General features: G+C 40.7%; 1 protein-coding gene across 3 annotated transcripts in view; it reads left to right on the top strand.

Moving 5' to 3' along the window:
* The first annotated feature begins 825 nt into the window (after positions 1-825).
* Positions 826-14,529, top strand: part of TOMM20 (translocase of outer mitochondrial membrane 20) — a 50,925-nt gene continuing 37,221 nt past the window's right edge. For 2 of the 3 annotated variants that reach the window (XR_001875240.1, XR_001875239.1), the window contains exons 1-4: positions 826-1,019; positions 6,179-6,225; positions 6,937-7,018; positions 7,276-7,418. Coding sequence is in view for 1 of the 3 variants with exons in the window: in XM_017817521.1 (XP_017673010.1) it covers positions 896-1,019; positions 6,179-6,225; positions 6,937-7,018; positions 7,276-7,418; positions 8,548-8,592 (441 nt within the window). In the remaining 2 variants the exon portion in view is untranslated. Of the gene's footprint in view, positions 1,020-6,178; positions 6,226-6,936; positions 7,019-7,275; positions 7,419-8,547; positions 8,959-14,529 lie in introns of those variants that run through there. The other variant, XM_017817521.1, reaches the window with a different exon arrangement.

Below are 14,529 nucleotides of genomic sequence, written 5' to 3'. Positions count from 1 at the left end.
GTCATTCTTGGTGTTTGCTCTGGGGCATTTGGCTTCTCCCAGCAGGTAGCGTGAGGTGTTGCATGATTTTATTCTGTGTTCCAAGAATCCACTTCCAGCTGAGGTCTTGCTTCAGAGGTTAACTATGAACTGTTTCTTTTGGAGTTGTGTAGGATTATCCAAAATGACTACAGGAAAAGCGACTCACAGCAGACTCGCTGTGTGATGAAATGGTAATTGTTACCAAGATACACTTGTTTTGCGGTTTGGTGGTTGTCCAATGGAAGGAAGGGCAATGGAGCTGGTGAGGGAGTGCATGTCCTATGAGGAATGTCTGGGGGTGTTTAGCATGGAGAGAGGGAGGCTTGGGGGAGACCTCCTCACTCTCTACAACTACCTGAAAGGAGGGTGTAGCCAAGTGGGGGTCAAGGTAACAAGTGATGGGATGAGCTGTGACAGGGGAGGTTTAGGTTGGACATCGGGGGGAATCTGTTCACAGAAGGGGTGATCAGACAGTGGAATGGGCTGCTCAGGGAGGTGGTGGATTCACTGTCCCTGGAGGTGTTTAAGGAAAGACTGGATGTGGCACTTGATGGCATGGTCTAGTTGACAGGGTCATAGGCTGGACTGGATGATCCCCAAGGTCTCTTGCCCCCGTGCCTGTGTCCCAGTCAGACGTTGCTGTTCCAGCCCTTCGCTCTCCCGGCGCCCAACGCCGCTGCTGAGGCCACGCCCCTTCACCCGCGCGCCTCCCGCCGCCGCGCGCATGCGCTCCGCGCCTTTTGCAGGCACTGCGGGAGGCGTCCTGTGCCGCCGCCGTGTGATGACGTAAGCGGAAGCGCGGAGGGGTCCTTTCCCTTGGCCGCTCGGCCCAAGGTGCCTGCGGAGCTCGCGCGGGCGCGGGTCGGGGGGCGCCATGATGGTGGGCAGGACCAGCGCCATCGCCGCGGGGCTCTGCGGGGCGCTCTTCATCGGCTACTGCATCTACTTCGACCGCAAGAGGCGAAGCGACCCCAATTTCAAGAACCGGCTGCGGGAGCGTGAGTGTCCCGGGACGCCCCCTCCCCTCCCGTCCCGCCCCCCCCCGCGCTCTCCCCTCAGTGCCCCCTGCTCTGCCCCCCCACCCGCCCCGCCCGCGCGAGGGCCGCTCCTGGCCCCGCCGCCCCCGGACCCCGCCGGGCCCCCTCGGTGCTTGTGGGGTTTCGCTGTCCCTGCACCGAAGGTAGGGGCCGGGGCACAGAGTCAGTGTCACCAGGGTTGGAAGAGACCTTCAGGGCCATCCAGCCCAGCCATCCACCTGGCGGTCCCACTGTAACCCTTAATCCACTAAACCGCATCACCCCGCACCAGATCTGGACGTCTCCTGAACACCTCCAGGGACGGTAACTCCACCAGCTCCCTGGACAACCCATTCCAATGCCCGACCACCCGAACAGTGAAAATATTTTTTTCTAATATCTAATCTGAATGTTCTCTTTCTCAGCCTAAGCCCTTTTCCTCTGGCCCTCTCACTGCAGGCACGGTAGCAGAGGCCGGCCCCCGCCTCACTACCCCCTCCTTTCAGGTAGTTCTGGATAGGGTCGTCCTTTGTGTTGGGTAACTTGTAGTTTCCCTCTCAGATGCTTGGCTTGGAAATAATTTACTTCCCCTCCCCCCCTTTTTTTTTTACATATTGCTCTCCTACAGGCTCAGCTGTGCTATTATAGCCACCACTTTTATGTGGTGACACTTATTCTTTTTCACTCTTGAAGATGAGCAGATAAAACAGTGATCTCTTACAGTGAAGTTGTTGCTGTGTGAGACAGGGGTCGGTGGCAGCTCTCAGGTATTTCATCGGCTGCATTCTAAACCCTCCTGGCAGCTCTGCTGTTAGCTTCCAGGATAAGAATGAATGCCAGAGAAAACTGTTGATTAATCCAAAATGTAGAGCTCTTCTCCTGTGGCTCTTCATTATTTCACGTCTTCAACATTTTTTTAAATGTTTTAATAGTTAGTGAGGGTTTTAAATGGAGTTGTAAGCATGGGCACTGAAGGGACTCAAATAAATCATGAGAAATAAGCTAATGTTTGCTGTGCTGAGTTGTTTCTATCGTGGGAATATGTCTATTTCCTTTGATAACTACTCTGAAGATAAGAAATTACCATTAAGGTGAAGTTCCCTGGCAAGCAAACATGACGTGATCAGCAGTTCCATGGATGGAAAAGTCAATAACTAGATGGGTTGAAAATGAATATTTACCTGATAACATTTAAACGCAACCAAAGAGAGTTGGTCCTGCCTTGATGGATTGAATTGTTGAGTGACCTGTGTTGATGTTTAACAGCAAATTAATTCCACTCTCTGAAAGCTCTTCCACAGCCAGCCATGTCTGTCAAATATTTCATCTTCAGGCCCTTGCTCATGTGTGTAGGATTTTAGGCACATACCTCTTGTGTGTCTTCTGAGCACTTTTTTCCCTGCAGTGCAAGTCCTTCACTGGGAAGTTCTAGCGCAGTAAAATGATATGTGCTTGTCTTGCTCAAGCAGACTCGATTTTTGGCTATATAATCAGCCCTGGGGTTTTCCTTTGATGCCAAATACATCGTAGGAGAAATACCGCATTACATAAGATTCTTTCAGTCCAGGTTTTCATTAGCTGAGCCTCTATCCAGTCATGTTATGAATAAACCTTAGAATCACTCTGGTTAAGAATTGTCACGTTCTTTGAAGTGGGAAACACATCCATAGTGTTTTGCTGCAGGGTGGCAGTTGTCTTTTGGAGAACATCATTGTATGACTTACAGTCCTTGCACGTGATGCACTGTCTGCTTTCAGTTGTAAGGCTTTCAGTTGTAAGGCTTTAGTTAATATTAAGGAACTTGGGTTAATTTATTTTTGTAGTAGTGTAACAGATTCTTTAGTATGGGTGGTCTAGCACTGGTGCCACTGATCTGGTTATTACAGCATTTCTACTGTTGGGTAGACAGTAAGGCTTGGGCTATAAAATATTTGGCCAAAAAGGTCCAGTGCAGCAGCCACTTGCAGTTCTTTATATGAAGGTGCTCCATTTGTTGGGCAATAGTGGGAGCATGTGATGGAAAACTTGTAGAAACCACCTTTACAGCACATTTTTTTCACTAACCTTCTTAGGATAAGATTGTTTTTCAGCCTCTGTGATGCAATGTCAGCAGAATTTGGGAAGGACAGGAGTTCTGACAAGTCAGTGGATTGCCTGTCATATTTGGTCAAGTGCATTCTGGCAAATGAAGAACAACTATTTTGTTTTGGCCTCGCAGTTACATTGTACATCCCTGTGGGCTGTGTTAGGACCAAAGTTTACGTTGCAAAGGCCCAGCATAAAAATGAGGTGGCCAGATTCAGGTTCTGGGGGAAAAAACCCTTGATTTCCTGGAAGTTTCTGGAAGGCTTGGGGAACTACTTCACTTTGGTTTTCCAGATGTTTTAATTTTATTTAGCAAGTTTTGTGGGTGGAGTTTTTTGTTGGGATTTTTTTAGGTTTTGGTGTTGCTGCTTTGGGGACATGTCCATATTTAGTCTTGGGACCAACAGATAGCAAAGCCATAAACATCTGCTTGGGTTCCCCAGCTATATTTTAAGATTACAAGAATTTAGATGTGTTTACTATTTGCCTTCTTGAATGAATAAAATAGTAAGTGTTCTGTCACTGATCTCCTCATTCAGAGACAGCTGGAATTCCCGACCAAGCTGAATTTTGCACCTTCTGCCTGGACAATGGCATGAGAGGAGGGCAGTAGGCAGGACTGCACAGATGGGAGCTGAAAGTGCAAACAGCTTTTTGTTCCTCCTGCTCCTTTGTGGGACTGGTTGGGAAGCTGCTGGGGCTGTCTGGGGCTTTTTGCAACCCATGCCCAGTGGGACAGGTTATCCATTGGTTCATGTTGGAAACTCGCTCCCGGTGTACAAGGGCCGGCCTGGAGGACCTGCAGGTCCTGTGCAGTTCAAGAGCTGCAGCTCAGCTTTCAGTTTTGGGTGGATACACTGCATTTCCATGTTAATAAAGATTCTTTCTATAAAACATTGCCCTTCCCATTTTTAATGTGGTTATCTCTGAAGTGTTTCACTTTCTTGGAGGTCCCTAAGGGAAAACAAACTTGGAGAGGTTTTTAGATTTGTTTTTTTCCCCCCCTCAAAGTCATTGCTTTTTGCTTATGGTATTACAAATGTAACTTTTGGCTGTTGGTTACAAAGATATTTTGAAACCAGTGTTACCAAACAATATGGGAAGAATTCCTAAATATCCATCAGAGTTATCTGGGTTTTGTAATTGATTTATCTAGTGGACTTTTTAAAGAGATCTGTAGAAGAGTATTAAGAAGAAGAAAAGTTGCACAGTAATCAGACTTGAAAGATTCAGTAGATCAGTGTTCAGTGTCTAAATCTTGGTGATTCTTCATATTCCTTTACCATTTTCAGGTTAAAGTACATGATTTCAAATGTGTGTGATCAGTGGTCAAAAGCTTTTATTAAATAGTTGCAGTTACCTGCATGTCTTGTATTTCTTTATCTCTGAATGCTTAACCTGGTGAATGATACCTTTTATAACATTTTAGATGTCATAGTCATGCCAAAAAACCACAATTTTCTCCTGAAAATGTTATATCAATATTAAGGTCTTACTCTTTGTACTTCTTTTTGGTGTTTTCACTGAATGCACTACAGTTACAATGTGGCTTGTTTTGATAATGAAACATTTAAATATAACTTTTGTTTTAATTTAATCTTAAAGATTTTATGTATTAGCAAAACTTGTTTACATAGTAGTGCAGTTTCAAGTTTTGTGCAAATTAGTGCTTCAGAAAAGTTGGAGTGAGCTAGTTTTATTAGCACTGATTTTCAAGATAAATTCTTTAATAACAAAAATAACCATAATAAAATTGTAGTGCGCTACAGTTCTATACAACGCATTTTTCTGTATATAATGTTGTAAAATAATGTACACAGGTCAATAAGTTGTAGAAATCCAGGTGCTAAGGGTTATTAAGGTGTTGTAAAAGGTAGAAAGGGTGATCCATGTAGTTAGAATGTGAACTCCCTTTATATAAAAATCGATTGATCGTTTCCACAAGTGTTATGCGTTATGTTATCACTCTGCTAGGAAATAGCATTCCCAAGTGTCTTCATTGTGTGGACAGTTGAAAATTTTTAATTACGATTTAAAACTGCTAGTCATATTTAGAAGTATTTCCAGCTTGTAAAATTGTCTCAAAAGAAAAATCAGAGCTGTGTAACAGTTATTCTTTGTAAATACAGTTGTTCTCTGAGCACCGGGAACAAATGGTGAGAGGACAGTTTAACCACAGGCTGTATTTAGAAGTTTTATTGGTGTAACTATTTCAGTTGATGAGCTGAAGACTTAGAAGAATGATTATTCTAAGGAAATTACCAGTATTAGTATAATTATTCTTTCTTGTATGAATAGCTGCTACTATAAAAATACCTTTATACCTGCCTAGTTGCTTTAAAAGCCACTTTAATTACATTTATCACACAATCATTTTAATTACCATAGTTTTGCTGGAGTGGTACAACTTTAGTAGCAGACCAACTTTTTTGCCTGTAGGTTGGGCAATTAATTCTGTCCATGTTTGTTCCATCTCTAGAGGTTTGCTTTCCTCAGGTTTCAGAAATGTATTCCTTGGTATTGCTCTTGCTGTGGGATGATGAGACACTGCCACCTATTACCTGGTTCCCAAGCCTTTGCTATAAAGCAGCTGGGGAAGTGCGCCCTGCATGTATCTGCTGTGACCTGCTGAAGTCCCTGTTGGTGGTCCACCATACAGTTCAAAACTAGATAGCTTTGACTTGTAGACAGCTCTTGTGTGGCTTATTGTTAGGAATCCTGTAGAGAATTCCTGTATGACTAATTCTCCTTGCTTCTGTGTGCCTCTAGTGCCCAAGGTGTGTGTGCTGCAGGCCCTGCACGGTTGGTGTTTGCCGTAGCCGCAGGAGAAGAGTTGCCATTTTGGGTTGGTGTGCGACTGCCAGCCCTCATTAGACCTCTAAATGATGTTCTGTCGCAGAGAGTGGGCTGCAGTCTTGTGTTCAGTCTTCGATGTTTGGAATACAGTAGCAGTTTTTTATTCTGAAAATAACTTTGATTTGTTCACGGTTTCAAACTGTAATCTGAAGGGCTTTTTAATTGCAAATTAAAGGTGTAAAATGTTTTTATTCTTACAGGAAGGAAGAAACAGAAGCTTGCCAAAGAGAGAGCAGGGCTTTCCAAGGTAATAATGTGTTCAATAATGCAGTGCTATTTTGAAAGATGTTTCATTTGTGTTATTTGTAAGATTTATTTAAATCCAGCATTACAGCTGGATTTTTTTGATTGCAGCATTACAAATACTTCTGCAAATATGCAGTCTTTATTTTTTTTTAATGCTCACAAATACGATTGTTCCTTTTTTGTTTCAGACAGAGGAGTTGTACTAGAAAGTACAACATTCAGTGTGTGATTTTTGTGGTGTTTTTCTCTTTGTGGTATGCACAAGGACTTTTCAGACTTAAAATCATCAATGGGATACATGTATAATTGAGCTTAATGTGTTTTTTTGCCATAAGTATTTGATTTCCCTTTCCTTATCACCAGGAAGAAAAGATAAGGTTTTTCTTAAACAATTTTAAGAAATATAGTTGTTATAAACGTAACACACCTTAGAACTTGTATTTGCTACGAAATTGTATACTTAATAAAGTGAATAGAGGTATTTCAGGCTCTGTCTCTCTACAGACTTGCAATGCAGTGATATGAGACCTGAGTCTGATTTTCAAAAACATTCTGTGTACATTTAACTTAGTGGTGACAGGTATTTTTTTGCCAGTGTCAATGTAACAGTGTGGTTGTGTACATGTTTGATTTCAGTTGAGAACGTTTTCTGCTAACTTGTTTATTACTTGGTGTTTAAGGGCCAACTTAACTTTTACTCTGTGTGTCATAGTTACCTGATCTGAAAGATGCTGATGCGGTTCAGAAGTTTTTCCTTGAGGAGATTCAACTTGGCGAGGAACTGCTAGCTCAAGGTGATGGCATTTTTTATTTTTTTTTCTGAAGGGTAAATTGTAAAATATTTTTTCTTCACCTTTGCTAGAAGATGATTTTTATATACTAAGATATTTGGGGGAGTCAAATTCCTCTAGGAAATCTGTTTACTTGTTTCTAACCTTTTGTGTTCGGAAGATCCAGCAAGGAGTTTAATCCACTGTTGGTGGGTGTTTTATGTAAATGTGTTACAGTGTGGAAGAAGGTTGATTTCAAAACATTTTAATTTGTCATACAGGTGAATATGAAAAAGGTGTTGATCACTTGACCAATGCCATTGCTGTGTGTGGACAGCCCCAGCAGCTACTACAAGTTCTACAGCAGACTCTTCCACCACCAGTGTTTCAAATGCTTCTAACTAAGCTCCCTACAATAAGCCAGGTATGTGAAGTGTTCGGTGTTGTTTGGGGTTCGAAGTAATTGAACTACTTAATTTATCCACTACATCAGTCTTGAGTATTGGGGTTTGTAATCTGTTTTTTTTTAATACGTTCAGTTAGATTTAAAGAAGCTTTTTTTTTCACCCGAGACATTAAAAAGTGAATATGAAAATCTTCATGTAGCATTAATAGCAAACAGGATAAAATAGAAATATAGTGCTTCTCTTGTGTGTAGGGTATGCTAAGCTCTTGAAGTAGAGAATCTGACTGCAGCTCTGATACTACAAGTGAATCCACTGTTTGCCAAATACAAGCTGGGGGAATCAGAAGAGCGGTAACTTCAATGCTCTGGTTCTTGAGTTTGTTGGGTTTTTATTAAATTACATGTCTACAAGTGTCTGTGAGTGCTATGAAAGTCCATTAAAATTAATCTGTTGCTTTTGCTACCCGGTTGCTTCTGGGCCAGCTATAAACACAAAATGTTAACTAGCCCCAGAACACATGACAATTTTGGAAGCTTGGGAGTTTCCATGATGAGAAAAGTGTTAGTAGATCTGTGTATAAAATGCCCTCCCTTTTTAGTCTGAGTACTGTGCAGGTAATGTTGGTAATATGCTGGCAGGTGAGTCTGTTGTAAAATAAATAATATGTTTTATGTTCTTGGAAATGCAAGGGTACTCCCTAATGGTGTTACCTGACATAAAGCAGAGGCTCAGTGCTGTGTATCAGTCAGCTCTTTTTACAGCTCAGGCCTGGTTACATTTCAGGTTAAGGTCCATACAGTTAGTGGTAACACCAAAAATGTCGGGTACAGGAGATGTAAATGTCAGGAGAAACAATTGAGCAAAAATGTTTCCTATGAGAACAGTGCCAAAACCACACAGAGATCATCGCTTGAGGCTGATAGGATATTGTTTATCTGTCTTTGGCTTTGTTAGGCATTGTACTGGATGTAATTTCTGTGGAACTGACTTCAAAAACTTAAGTCAAATAGATTGCCATTTTTAACTTTAATCGGTTTGCTCAGTAATTACACTGCTTAATGTTCAGTGTAAAATTACATTGCTTGATAATCAGTTGCCTACTGTCAATTTTATGTAATTGTGAATGAGTTTTTCTCCTTCTTACAGAGAATTGTAAGTGCACAGTGCTTGGCTGAAGATGATGTTGAATGAGGTCACACCACAACGGGGGGAAAAAAAGTTTTCTTACCCCAGAAGATGAGCATCAGTAGGGGGATAAAGGGGCAAACATAGTAGTTAATGGACTGTGTACCACATCGGGTTCTACCAGAGTTAAAATTAACTTTGTGTAGGTGGGTTTCGCAGGATTTTATTTATTATCCCAGTGAAAAGTGTATTTTGATAAGAATTCATTTTATAAATACACTGTGTTGAGTTATCAAAGTATCACTTAACTTCATTATTATTAAAATACGCAGTTGTAATGTTGTACATATAAGACATAAAACTACGACCTATTGAAAACCCAATGCTCATTTTTGAAAAAAACAAAGTTATGGCAATAAAGATTTATCTGCACTTGTGTGTCCCTATAGTACTACTTTAAATTTCAGAATATTTGGGTGTCAGAGCAAATGATCTAAAAATTGCAACATTAAAATTTATTTTTAATGTTATGGCTGGTCTTCCAATGCTTTTAATTAAGCTTAAAACCTTGTGTCATTTCCTGAAAAAATAAACATATGATCATTAAACAGTAACAGATCACCTTAGAAAGACAAGCAAATCACAATGGTAATAGATGCTGACTGCAGAAAGAGTGACAAATCCATTTCTGTCAGGAACAATAACATGTAAAATGATGCAAGTCAAAACTATCTGGCAAACATGAAAGCTCTGTTAATGCAGGTGTCTGAAACAAAGCTGCTTGGAATAGAACCTGGGGCAGGTTGTAAGAGCACAAAGGTGGTTTTTTGAAAGCTTGAAACTTTTTTGCAAGATATACAGTTAACACTTCAGTCTCTAGTCTTCAAGACCGTAGAAAATGGTTCTTAATATTCTTTTTAAGGCATTTGCCTTAAGAAAAAAATTGCACTGAGAAGGTAAGACAATGATATCCTTGGGGTAAATAGTTAAAGCTAATGGAATTGGATGTTGTAAAATTTTGGTGTGGTATGGTGAATTTTCCTCTGCTAGTGCAAAGGAGGCAAATAATATACAGACTCAAGTGAGTAGCAGAAGTGGACTTGTGAAAGCAAGTTTTTCATGGATAGGATCTCCTAAATGTCAAAACAGATTGGCTTTTGCTGTTTTCTGGGTTTGAGCTATCAGCACTCAGGTGGCAGAAGAAACAATTAAAAATGTAGCTTTATCTTTTTGGCATGGTGACTGATTTTCAGCTTGAGGAGAATGCTTTGAAGTGTCAGTTTTCAGACCAGCTGACAGTTTGTACTAATGATGCTGATAAATTAATGGGTAAGGTACAAGGTGGCATAGTCTAAGTAGAAGTGAGGTACTTTGAGAGCACTTTAGCCAACATTCTCATCTGTCTCTGTCTCATTTCAGCCTGGTGTAAGTTTCTGTAAAGGCAGATTCTCCTCAACAGTTCAGAAATTGCCTCATACAGGATTTTTCAGAGGTTAAGTGGATAGCTGATTGTGACCTAGCAGTCAAATACCTGAGTTTCGGAGTAGAAATGTTTCTTACTGAGTCAGTCTGCTTAGATAATTTGCCATGGAAGAGTAATTTCCCTTAACGCCTTGAAAACACGATTTCCAAAGATTTGAGGTGCTATTGAATCATTCTGTAATGCGACAAATACTGAAGTTAATGGCTGGTGCGAACAAAAATTTCTTGAACAGCTGGCTGTAGTTTAGTCGTTGTCCTTGAATTGTTCAGGTAGCATAAGGTAAAAGTAAAACTTAATAGCCATATTCTTCAGGTGACAATGGATGAGGTGCTCTTTTAATTTATTTTAGAGGGACAAAGTTATTTTGCACTTGCTGTGAAATTGCAGAAGGTTCTGTTTTAATGAGGCTTTTTGGAGGAGTTTTTCTTTTCTAACCCTTATAAGTAAAAAGTAGGAATTCATAGGTTATGTTGACAGAACTGTTAGCATATTTACCTGCTGTCCTTGCTGGTGGTGGTCACTTCAGTATATCTTTTTAGTTCAGCTTTTAGCATTGTCTTAAGGTAGATCAAACTCTTCCATCCTGCCTTGAAAAACAAACCCAAACAGCATAAGACAAAAGTAGCACCCTTCCTTCAAACCTGAACAATTGTCTACACTCTTTGGTGTAATGATGGCAATTTGAATTCACCTTTTAGCTTACAACAAATCTCTTCTGAACTAAGTGTGTTTTAGCAAGCCTGGGTGTCAATTCTGATCTTGATGGAAGGCTTGGCGATACTCTGATTATGTCTATAAATGTTATTTGTTTTAATAAGCATCACAGACACACATATTGCCCTAACCCTTTTTAGTTTTCTTGATCCTGCAAAGTCAGATACAAACAAAATTTTAGATAGCATAGGTTTAAATGTAGCCTTAAATGAAAATTTATTCTCCTACTTAATAACCCAGAAGTACCTGGTTAGTATGCCAGAGCAAGCTCTGATACCTGTTTTGAGTGCCTTGGCTAATAGAGTGGGAATGATAAATCCTTTTAATAAGACTTGAATTTTTTTTTCTCTCCAAATCTCCCAGTGAAGCTAATACCTTACAAACTGAAGACTTGGAAGATGTTGTCTAGAATGGGAATTTGCTGTTGCTCCAACAGTGGCAGGCTGGCAGTGGTGTAGCTAGCATGCGCAGCCCACAGGTGTTTCAGACACAAGCAAAGTACGGGTCATGGGAAGGGTGGTGGTAGTGATTGATGGTACTGCATCAGCAGCAGTAATGCCATTACCTTAGTTCTGTGTAGTACTGTATTTCTTTTCACCTGTGCAAATTAAGAAGACGTGAAAGTGAGCCGTTCCAGTTGTGTATTTGCTGCTACTGAGCTCACAGCTGCTGGTGAATAAGATCTATAATCTTATTTTACTGCAGGTTAAACTACTAATCTTTCTCCCAGAAAGAGCCATCTTCTTTTCTGTGGTTCTCCAAGAATAAGGCACTTGTTTTCAGCACTAAAAGGATTTCCCATAAAGAATATGAGAGGTCTGTTAGTTTTATGCTGGGAAGTCTTCTGTCATTGGTTATGAGCTTCTCAGGCAGCTTTTATAGAAAAAACACCCAGCTAGTTTCATTATCATGCAGGACTACCTTTGATGTTTCACCATTAAGGTTTCTAGATAATGGAATCAAATCCAAAACCAGAGTGATCAGGCACACACTGAATCATCTGGCATTAATTTCCTTTTCCTGGGGGCTGACAGAATATTATTGTTGCCCTTAACTTGAAAAACGGAGAAGTCCCAGGCCTGCTGTGTAGGAGGCCAGCCAGCCATCATCAAAGTAAAGCTCTAGCTATTTATGCACTGAGAAGAATCTCTAAAATTTCATTTGTACATCTGTTGATGGTGTGTTTAAAGTCCCCTAGGCTGAACAGTGGCCCTACATGACTGTTGTGTTACAGTTAACATGAGTTAAACATCAAGGGAAGCTTTGAAGTGGTCACTAAGTGCTTTCAGTGATGGTTTCAAAGGCGTGTTGTACAGTACACCCGTGCTTCTGTGTATTTAAATGTATGGATATGAAAAGGGCTGTTCTGGGAAAAAAAAGTATTCTTCAAGGCTTCTGTTGTACCCAAGTTTTGGTTTGGTTTTTAGTTTGTGTGTTTCCACTGACCAGCATAGCTTACAGTGTTCTTTATGCACTGACCAAAAGCCTGTTGCAAAGAGCTGAAACTTGTGCTTAATTCATGAGGACTGGGCTAGCTTTTGTTGGAGGCACTCCAGAAATTGAACTGGTGTGGGTATCTGTACTTGTTTTCTGCATTTGTACCAAACTAGAACTTCCCAAAGAAGATGTGGATATCTGATGCTGTTCTCAGAGGGCAGAATTTGCCACATCCATGTATGAATGTGTGAGTGAAGCCATAGAAAACAGCTGGCCCTTCTGTGATGTTTCTGTACCAAAGTGTCCAGCATACTGGCAGTAGATAATGGGCAGCTTTTTCAAAATACAGTGATTTCCATGTGTTTGTGGAAAAAAAAAAACCGGTTCTCTCTTCTTTCCTTGCAGCAGGGGCTAGTTTTACAGAATATTTACTGGACATCTTTTGATGAGCTTGCTACCCTGTTTTCTGATCATCGCTGCAACTTAGTAATCCTTAAGTCATAAAGGCCTCTGTGCTATAAGCTTTTGATTCCAGGCATATGGTTTCTGTTCCTGTTGTGTAAAGCTCAGGCCTTGATTTAACATGTCCTGCAGCGCTCACCTGCAATTACATTATTTCCCTTGCACCCTGAGGGTGTTCTCAACTCATCTTTGGGGTGAGAAGATGTCTGGTGATGCTCACCCATGGTGGGAGAGTTGCTTAACAGAGTGTTGCAACTGGTACAATGTTGCTACAGCCTACAGATCTGTCGGGATGGTCCATGCTGCAAGACAGTTGTGAGTGGTGTTCACGTATGAAATTCCTCGTGTGCATGGAGGCAGAAAACAGATGAAGTCAGATAGTTTTGCCTCTTTGCATCTTGGACCCTTGTAGCTCAAAACTGATTTGGTCACTCATCATTTGTCTGCGCAGGTCTTAATCTAAACAGCAGAGGGCAGTTTTGCACACACATTTTGTGCAAGCTCATCCTGCAAAATCCTGATTTTTAGGATCTTCCTGTCTTGTGAGGTGATGCAATGCAGCATTTTGTTGAGACAGATTTGGTACAGTGTATAAGACAGGCTCAGTGGGGCAGCAGTGGCAAGTGTTTCTACTGATAATACCTAATTTGGGCTTTTTAAATCCTGTGTGTCTGACTTGTTGTGATGACGTGATTAGAAGGATTTCCCTTTTTCTCTCCATCCCTCAACACAAACTAGGTATATAGATAAGCCAGCTGCATTGTACAAGTTCAACTCTGCAACAAAATACAACTGAATCCCATTCCCAGGCATGCAAGAGAAGAGTTTTCCCCTGCCCAGCTGCGTGAGCTTTGCTAGCTGGAGTGAAAGAAGTGTACCTGTTAACTGAAGTAGGGGTGGAAGTGATGACACATGTAAGGAGAGCCAACTAAAAAAATGAGGGGGCAAGATGTTACAGGTTCGTGACAGGATGCATTTTCAATGCTGGTTGAATTTCAAATAAGGTGGCAAAATCTACTTACCCTGTTGCGATCCTGTACCTGACATGAAGGGAGCTGATAGGGTTTCCCTCATGCCTTGGAGACAGATATTTGTATTGTAGTGACATCCTGGCTCAAAACTGAATCTTAACTACTTGTACACCTCAGAAGTGATTTGTCTCTGCTTCCTGGTCTGTGTTTGCAGAGGGAAAGTGTATGTTTATGCCATACAAGTAAATGGAAATTTTCCACCCTTGTAACTGTTAGTCAACATTTTTCTAAGCATTCAGCTTGTTAGTTAGAAATTCTTCAAAGTCTGCTTAAAACATGACAAGTATCTAGAGAGAGCTGTTTACTAAAAGATACTGTCTCAGCAAACCATGCTTCTCCTCCTTCCTTAGGTCACTGTCTATGTTACACTCTGTAACATAGCCTGGAAGATACAGAATTTTGCTGTAAGAAAACAATATTTGCCTATTTTGGCATGTATGTAAAAGAGCATTTCCTGGAGTTCTGAAACAACCTGGTTAGCATCTCTTGTTGTATTTAATATTATTTAATGAGAAAGAATGTACATTCAGTTTTGATGATTAAAATGACAATGATTATTGCATGAATTTGTTCATTATAATGCAATGACTAATTAAATGGAGAAATGAAGAAAAGGGATTCCTGAGCAAGCATGTTCTTTGAGAAACTCTTCTCTGTTGTTTTTAATTGATAGTACACACCTAATCAATTCATAGCAGTATCTCATTATTGGTGGGAACAATTTGATTTTGATGGAAATTTACTTTCACCACACATTGATCTGGTATAATATAATTGCTTGGTCCTGTAAGTTACAGTGATGAAGATTACCAACTCCTAGAATTAAGGAGGTGGAAGCTTTTTGCCTGTATAAAGAAGAGAAACCCCATCTGACTC

The sequence above is a fragment of the Lepidothrix coronata genome, unplaced genomic scaffold, assembly GCF_001604755.1.
Source record: "Lepidothrix coronata isolate B3197 unplaced genomic scaffold, Lepidothrix_coronata-1.0 Scaffold61, whole genome shotgun sequence".
NCBI classification, from domain to species: domain Eukaryota; kingdom Metazoa; phylum Chordata; class Aves; order Passeriformes; family Pipridae; genus Lepidothrix; species Lepidothrix coronata.
The sequence above is the reverse complement of the archived record's forward strand: the minus strand, read 5'-3'. Positions and strand labels throughout refer to the sequence as shown.